We start from the raw sequence: 7,899 nt of genomic DNA on the forward strand, positions 1-7,899 counted from the left end.
AAAAGTGACTCCAAAGTTTTGCTCGTTTTAATCCAGCTCTCTCTAAAGGGAATTTTAGAGATTCTTGGTGGATTTACAATATTATCCAAGTGTGACTTGCCCTCAGAGCACTAGCTGGTTGGCTGATTCTTTTCATAATCTACACAGTCTCCTGTTCGGCTCTAGTCACCTCATTCAGGGGAAGCATAAACTCGCGATGCCTTGTGACTCTTCCCCTCCTGGACCAATCTGTTCTGTCCAAGCCAGGCTCCCCTCTCCTCCCCGCAAAATAACATTAAGTCAGCTCTTCCAGGAAAGACATTAGGAGACTCCAAGCAACAGCAGGCAAGATGAAATGAATGGTCAGCAGCGTGTGAATAAAAATATGCCAACTGGTTCCCAACCCAGGAATGGACTCAAACCATATCCTTAAAGTTGGGTGGGACAGTAGAGTCAAGCCAAAAGAAAATAAATGGAAAAATATTTCTGAAGTGCTCAACAGTGACCAGATACTATTATAATTATTAAAGATTGCATAATATTATGGAAGGTTTTGTCTAGGTTCTCTTTCATGTAAGGTTTAAAGAAAAAAAAATCAGGGTGGCTACCCAAGTACTCATAGACAATTTTGGAGATCTTTAAAATTTTCAGTCTCTATTGATGTAGGAAAACCTGCTACTGGATGTCCACTTTGGATGATAAACAACATATTATATCATATCATATATATCATATCATGTGATATATGACATCATATTATATTATATTATACTACAGTTTTGTTCTGCTTTAAACACTTAAGAGCCACCTAACCTGTGTAAAAGAGGCCTGATTTCACTTATCATTTCTCTGTAAATTTCTTTTACAGAAAAAGAAAGAACTCAAACATCGAATTAAACACAATGGCAGTTAATTTTTAGCATCCATCCTTAGGTGAAGAGACTAGAGCATCCATGTGCAGAAACATTTCAACAGTCCATTGAAATGATGTTGGAGGAGTGGTTTTAAAGAGAAATGCATGAGCTTCTGCAAATGCTTGGCTTTGAAGGCTGCCTTAGCCAGATATAAAAATAGACGGCTAAAACGTAAAAATCGATTCTAATGGCAAGCGGATCACTGCACTCTTCCATACCCAGGATATTAGGGAAACCTGAATATTTGATTTAGTAGCACCTTGGGAGCAGGCGGACCTGAAAACCCTCCAATAACCTTGAAAACATCCACTTCCTATAGAAGAGAATTGCATGCCCGAATCAGGCGACACCCACCCAGCCGCCTTTCGTCCTGCAAGTCAAGTACAAAGACTAGAAGGCGCATTAGCCCTCGGAAGTGGGTTGTCTTTCCTCACCGACCAGTGAGGGGTCAGTCGGGGGTCAGAGCTCTGGTCCTGCCAGGAGCTCTGCTCTCATCCAGGCAGGGGGCTAGGTCCGAGGTCCAAGTCCTTCCCCTTCCTCCTCCGGGGAGTGGGGAGCCACAGGAGCTAACATGATACGGCCCACCCCGCGCGCACCCTTCCACACACACTCACACACACACAGGTTAGCCTCCCTGAACCCGGAAGGCGGGGTGGGGGGGAATCCAGAGGAACGAGCTGGAAGGGAAGGCGGTGCAGGGCGGCGGGCGACGCCGCCTTCCCGCCGGGAAGGTCGGGGGTAGGGGGGCCCACTGGGCGCACGTGCGCATCCCGCCCCCGGGCGAGCCTGGCTGGGACCCAGCGCTCCTCGGGCGGTGACCACATCGCGGGGCCCGGGGGTGCGGGGAGGAGGCCAGGGGGAGGGGCAAAGGGGCCGGGCGGTGGCGGGATCCCACCACGCGACCGTGGTCGCCGCTCCTCCCGGAGTCCCTGGGAGTGTGCCGCGCCCCGGCCCTCGGGAGGGCAGAGCTCAACAATCCTGCAGAAGGACTTTGCGGTGTAGACCCTCATGATGAGTCGGAATGAGACGGCCCCCACTCCGGCGGCCGCGGACCATCGGGGCAAGCGAGCTGGGTCCTGCGAGCGCCAAACTCAGCACGAGGTCCCTGGCCATCAGCTGGTAATCCCTGCTGTCCTTTCGCTCCGCTAGGTGTGCGCCGCAGGAAACCATCCGCCTGACTCTTCCGACAGTCCCCGGGAGCTGCCACCCCGCCGAGACGGGGGAGCCACTCCCCACCTCACTGACAACCGCGAGTCGACCCCACACCGAAAGCCCCTGGTTAACCCTGGCTCCAGCGTCCACTCGGCAAATAGGGAATGAGCCAGGCACAGCGTCAGCGGGCCCCCAGACAGGACGCGACCTGTGAAGCAGCCGCGCTATTTCCCCAGATCGCTTTCCCAGAGGCTTTTTTCTTTTCAAACTCAAGCAAACTGGCGGGGAGAGTGGCCCTCAGCAGCTTCGTGGGAGCTGCGCGCCTCACCTACAGGCGCGATGATCAAGGACAAAGATCCCTGCAAACCGGTCCTGCCCTGAAATTCAAGTGGCAAAGATGCCGAGGCTGGCATCCCTGCTGGTCCCTCCTCCTGCCCGAGGACCAGGCCTCTCGCCTCCAGCTGTTTCCACTCCGCAAGCCTTCTCGGTTTTCCGCGGAGGTGTCTTGCGTGTTAATACTCGACTACAAAATCCCCCCCGCCCCGGGAGCTGGGATCAACCCTCAGGAACCCCTCCAGGGCCCCCTTTCGATTACCTGCTCAAAGAAAACAGTTAGCACAGGTGTGATCTTGATTCCTCCACCTCTGGCAAAATGGAAAACGGTAGCTTTTTCTGCACAGGTCAGGCTCTCTTTATAAATGCAATTGCTACTTGGTAAGAAGTGTTCTCTTTTCTAGCTCTGATGGGGACAGGGGACAGCTAGGCGCCCACAGTCACCTTAGGAGTGGGGTTCAGTGTAGCAGACGCGGTCTACTAGAGGAGAAACTCGGCAACTCTCACTCCAAGCCCACCGCCGGGCCCGTGTCTTTGGCCCTGACACCCAGTGGCTTTTCACGCCCTGCCAACCGCGTATAAATAGTGAGATCCTTGCCTGGGAGTCGGCGAGGCTCCCTTCTGGCCCTCCCTTAAGCCTCGGAGTCCCAGTGCGACTCTCTAACCGGCGACAGATCTGTCTGGACGGCGCCGGAGTGGGGGATGGGTTTTGGTGTCTGCAGCCTCCGCGACCAGCACTTTTGTTGTAGCGGCTTTTTTGAGAGAAAAAGAAAGTAAGCAACTTCGGGGCACTGCTTCCTGGCGCCCTCCTGTTCTTTTTAGAACGATCTGAGTCCTTCCCTTCTTCCGTCACAATGGCTGGGATATTGGATAGGGGAGAGGTGGCCTAGGAACTGTCTGGTTCACCGTGCTCCCTGCGTCTAGGGACAGGCGGAGGGGGACTGTTGTACGATCCTGGGAAGGGGGTCTACAACTGCCTTCCAGCCAGATTCGCGTCCTTTGTGCACGAGTCAGTACTCCACAAAAAAATTCCACGTGTAACTACATTCAACAGTCTCCAGCACAGGCCGGGCCCGGTCGCCCGGACTCTGCAGCTGGACCGTTGAGAGACACCCCGCTCGTGGAGACCCCGCTCGTGCGCTCCGATGCGGAAAGTGCCAGTGCCCTGCTGTGGCACCGGGACTGCGGCGCGGGTTCTCCGAACCGGGTTCCGGGCACTCGAGCCACTGACCCGGGTTTGCTCCGAAGCCCGCCCCCTCACCCTGGAATCTCGGAGAGCGGAAAACACTCACCTACTGCCAGGCAGACGGGGAGCAGCAGCCTGAAGATGAGCCCGCACACCACTTCCGAGGCCATCGCGTCCGTCCGGCGAGTCGGCGCAGAGGGTCGCTAGGACTGGGCTGCCAAGCCCATGCCCGCCTAAGACCTGCGGCCGGCGGCTCCCAGCCGCCCGGGCATCGTCTCTGCGAGAGCCGCCGCGCTGTGCGCCCCGAGGGCGCGTTCTCCACTCCCGGCCGCCCCTCTCCGCTCTCCCGGCCGCCGCTCAGCAGGCCTTAGGAAGCCCACTCGCCGGGCGCCCGACCCCGCACGGCCGGCCCATCCGGTGTGGACTCCGCGATCCGGCGCCGGGGGCTTCTGCAGCGGGTGGCGGAGGCCAGAGCGGGGCGGGGTACGGGGCACTTCAGGAGGGTCCCGCGAGGCGGTGCGGCGAGGAAAGAGGCGAGAAGGGCGTGCTGTCCTTCTGTCGGCTCCTAGGTTGTCGCTCGGGGGTGGCAGACAGTCTTCTCCACCAAGCCTCCTCCGAAGCGAGTTGCCTGGACTGCCGGCCCGGCCCGGCCCGGCCCTCGGCCTGGGCTCCCAGAGCGGCCCCGGCCCCGAGCGGCCCCGCGGCGGCTCCCCCAGCGGCGCGCGACTCAGCCTCTGCGCCCCCGGACTTCGGGCTGGAGAAAGCTGGGCGCGAGCGGCCCGGCGCAAGGAACCATCCCCGACAGCGCGGGGCTCGCTGACGGGTCCTCTGTGGGACGCAAGTGGGGGCAGAAGTCGAGACGAAAGCGCGCGAGAGGCTCAGGCTCCACTGGCTCCTCGGCGGCCTCGACTTAAAGGAATAAAATGAAAACCGAACGCCTCCCGGCGGCCAGCGCGCCCCCGCCCCACGTAGCGCAGCCTCGCCCTGGCGGCGCAGCCCGGGCTCCCGGCGGGCGCGCACTTCTCCACCTTCAATGAAACTTTCGAAGCCGCGCTCGCGGACGGGCGTGCGCGCCGGCCAATGGGAGGGCGGCTCGGAGCTGCGCGGGGTCCCGCCCCCGGGCGGCTGGAGGCTGGAGCAGGGTCGGGTCTCCGGAACCCGGTGTTGGCGAGCCCGAGCTTCCGAGCGGGGAACTTGGAGCGCTCGCTCCTCAGACCCGCAGCACTGCTGGATCCTGTCCTTCTGCAGACAGAAGGAACCATCCTAGCATCCTTTCCACAGGGCGCACCCCTGAGCTCAGCCCAGCCGAGGGAGTCCTTTAAGGCTCAGGAATCATGCGCGGGCGACATGAGAACATAACAATTTTGTGGGACTGTCACGTGTGCCAGGCCCACACGTGCCCACTTGCACGGACTGAGTAGAAACAGAATTAATGCAGACCAGTGTCCTGCCCATATAGAACCTGGTGAGAAGTGTCAGCTCTGACTGGGCTCTGGGAAATCCTGAGTCTTTCCAAGAATGGGCATAGGGGTCAGATGCGCACCTGCTCTGTATATTTTGAAGAAGTCTTGTTTTCGCCTCGGATTTGTTCCTTGCTTTTCATGGCCCCTGGGGAGAGAGTATACTGTTTCCCTTCTCTCCTCATAATCTCCCTTTTTCTCGTTCTCTAGGTAAGATCTAGAGATATCTGGTTCTAGCTTGGAGACGACAGCGTGTCTGAGTCCCTCATCTCTCGATTATCCAGCAGTGGAGGAGACCCGCTTCAGCACTGTGGGAATCCTGGGGACCTGAAGTAGGTGGTCTGATCCGTAGGGAGGACCGTTCAGAACTGGCATTTCCATCAGGAGGACAGAGAGGGGAAAACTTGACTTCCACGGCGCACCAGCCTTCTGGGCTTGAATTGGTTTTACATGATGGAAGAGTCTGCTGATGGCAATTAAGCAAACCTTGGTTCTCTGTGTTAATCAACCAGGTCTCCCTTTTTTGAGATACAGTAAGCTTACATTCTGAGCTCAGGTGTCTTCACAAATTTGCTGAGAATGACAAATACACTGCAAACCATTACCTTTTTATGAAGCCACAAAGCAGTCAAATCTTGTGAAGACACCCAGAAACTTAGACCATCTGTGTGCTCTGGAGCCCTGGAGAAGCCTGGACATCGGAACCTCAAACAGCGTGCCCCACACTAGGGCAAGAGAAGATAACAGGAACTTAAATTATCAGCAAATCAGTGACTACTGCCAGGAGGTGCTTTGTGTTTTGTAGAAGCCTGATGTCAGTCTGCCCCTATTTTCCAAGTTAGGGTCAGGGCCAGCACTGTGATGTTCCTAGGTGGTGTCATCTCTGTCCCTCTGTCTCTCCTTCTCTCTCGCTCTCGCTGGTACAACTTGTTCTTGGGACCTAATTAAGAGGTCAAAAGCCCTCCTGAATTTTACGCAACACTGTGTCACCACATGAATCCTCAGTTTACTCTAAATATTTTGTCATTTTCTTTGTAGGTTTTCCATACTAACAACTGTCTAGATGGCTTCAAAATCGCTGTCTTAGATGCCTGGCTAGGAGATGCGTGATCATACCTGATCCACCTCCTGCTTCTTCTGCCACTCTGTGTGCCAATTTGGCTGTTTGATTTTTAGAGATTCTAAGACCTGGATCCCACTTCTTCGTCTATGAACACATAGGCTCCAGGGGTTTCCGTTGTCTACATCGTACCTAGAAGGGGTGCTCCCTGTGACTGCAGGTTACAGGCACCTGGGATCTTTTCATTAAATCAAAGCGCTTGGTCTCCACGTGCAGAGATTCTGACTTGATCCTGGCCTGTGAGCCAGGGAAAGCTGTGAGCTTGGGAAAGCTGTCAGGTGGTTCTCAGGTGGGCAGTCGGAGGAGAGAACCACCGTCCTGATTCACACATCAGAACTCAGGAAACAGGCCACTAATTTTCAAAACTAGTATTGCCCAAGCAAAGCCACCTTTCTGGAGCTGTGTTTTCACACTGGGGTTACACAGGTCTGCACAGCAATAGTCAGTGGCATTGTCTTTACAAGGGCTGTTTTACCCTAAAATTTCCCCAATCTGAAAAGCAGTAGCTATTATCTAGACAGGCTGATTTTGAAGGATTTTCCAGCCCACAGGATACTGACCCCCTTGGTCGGAGCCCTGCTTGGCCAGCCACCTTTGTCCCCCATCTGAGCCTGCTGTTGCCTGAAACCTGGCATGAGGTATAAAAATGGTTTGGGGAGAAAATCAACTACATTGAATACTCACAAACATATTGTTTTGATATTTAATGAGCACCTAAAGCATATGACCCCAACTTCTGCACACATGATGAATCAAGCATTGGTCACTCCAGGTGTCTCTGCATCTACATGGAAATCAATGGCTTCCTCGGGTCATTATTGAGACTTTAATGCCACAGATTCCTCTTCTGTAAGTTGAAGAGAGTAATACATGCTACCTCATATGGAGCGCTACGCAGATGGAGATAACACCCAGAGAAACCGGGAGCACAGGCACCATCCAATGAGCAGTAGTGGCTATTATTAGTATTATTATTACTATTGCTATTGCTATTATTGGAAAACAAGGACTGTTCCTGCATTTCTGAAGCTGTTATGCTGGAACACGGTAGCTGCTCTGATAGTCAGATGCCCTGGCCCTTAGTAACATGTTTAAAAACTGCCCTACAGTCGAGTGATAGACATTCTCACAAGTGTTTGAGTTTTAGCTGCAAAGAATATGTCACTTTGTGGCTTATGTGGGTTTCATCTCACCTCTTTAGCCTTTATCTTTTCTGAACTTGGTTTAACGCCACCCCAATTGACAACATCATTCAGAAACACCATCCTTGTCCCAAATGCTCATTTTCTCTAACGTGCTCAATATGCAAACACAGAGTTAATAACCTTTTTCAGTCTCAACTGGTAACTTTACCAAACAGTGTTTCCCAGAGGAATATAAAAGTCGTCAACTTGGCAGTTGACACTCCCAGTGAAATCTGCCAAAATCCACAGACGCCATCGAGCCTGCAGAGAACATGATGACTCTCGCCAACTTGAGACTCTCGCCTCTCCCATAGGTAACGTGTTCTCCTTACATATGTACTCATTTAATACTTTCAGAGATACACGTGTCTGTGTTTTCATTTATAAGTCACAGTATTCGTCTAGAAGTGATTTTAGTTAGGAGCCACGTGGTTTTTGGCACTTTTACTTGAAAAACTTGGAAGCAGAATGAAAGCCTTTCTTCTTTTTGCTAATATATTCTGTGGTTACCCTTTTTTTAAGCTGTCAGTTTGATGTTTACGGCAGAAGTATTTTCAAGGTCTCCAAATTC

At 53.6% G+C, this 7,899-nt stretch overlaps 1 protein-coding gene across 3 annotated transcripts in view; it reads right to left on the bottom strand.

Moving 5' to 3' along the window:
• The window catches only part of PIEZO2 (piezo type mechanosensitive ion channel component 2), a 330,798-nt gene extending 327,064 nt beyond the window's left edge, over positions 1-3,734 (bottom strand). For all 3 annotated transcript variants that reach the window (XM_065889383.1, XM_065889382.1, XM_065889381.1), the window contains exon 1: positions 3,671-3,734. In XM_065889383.1, coding sequence (XP_065745455.1) covers positions 3,671-3,734 — 64 coding nt within the window. The remainder of the gene's footprint in view (positions 1-3,670) is intronic.
• Between the last annotated feature and the right edge of the window lie 4,165 nt (positions 3,735-7,899).

Source organism: Phocoena phocoena, chromosome 13 (genome assembly GCF_963924675.1).
Source record: "Phocoena phocoena chromosome 13, mPhoPho1.1, whole genome shotgun sequence".
In the NCBI taxonomy this organism is placed as follows: Eukaryota; Metazoa; Chordata; class Mammalia; order Artiodactyla; family Phocoenidae; genus Phocoena; species Phocoena phocoena.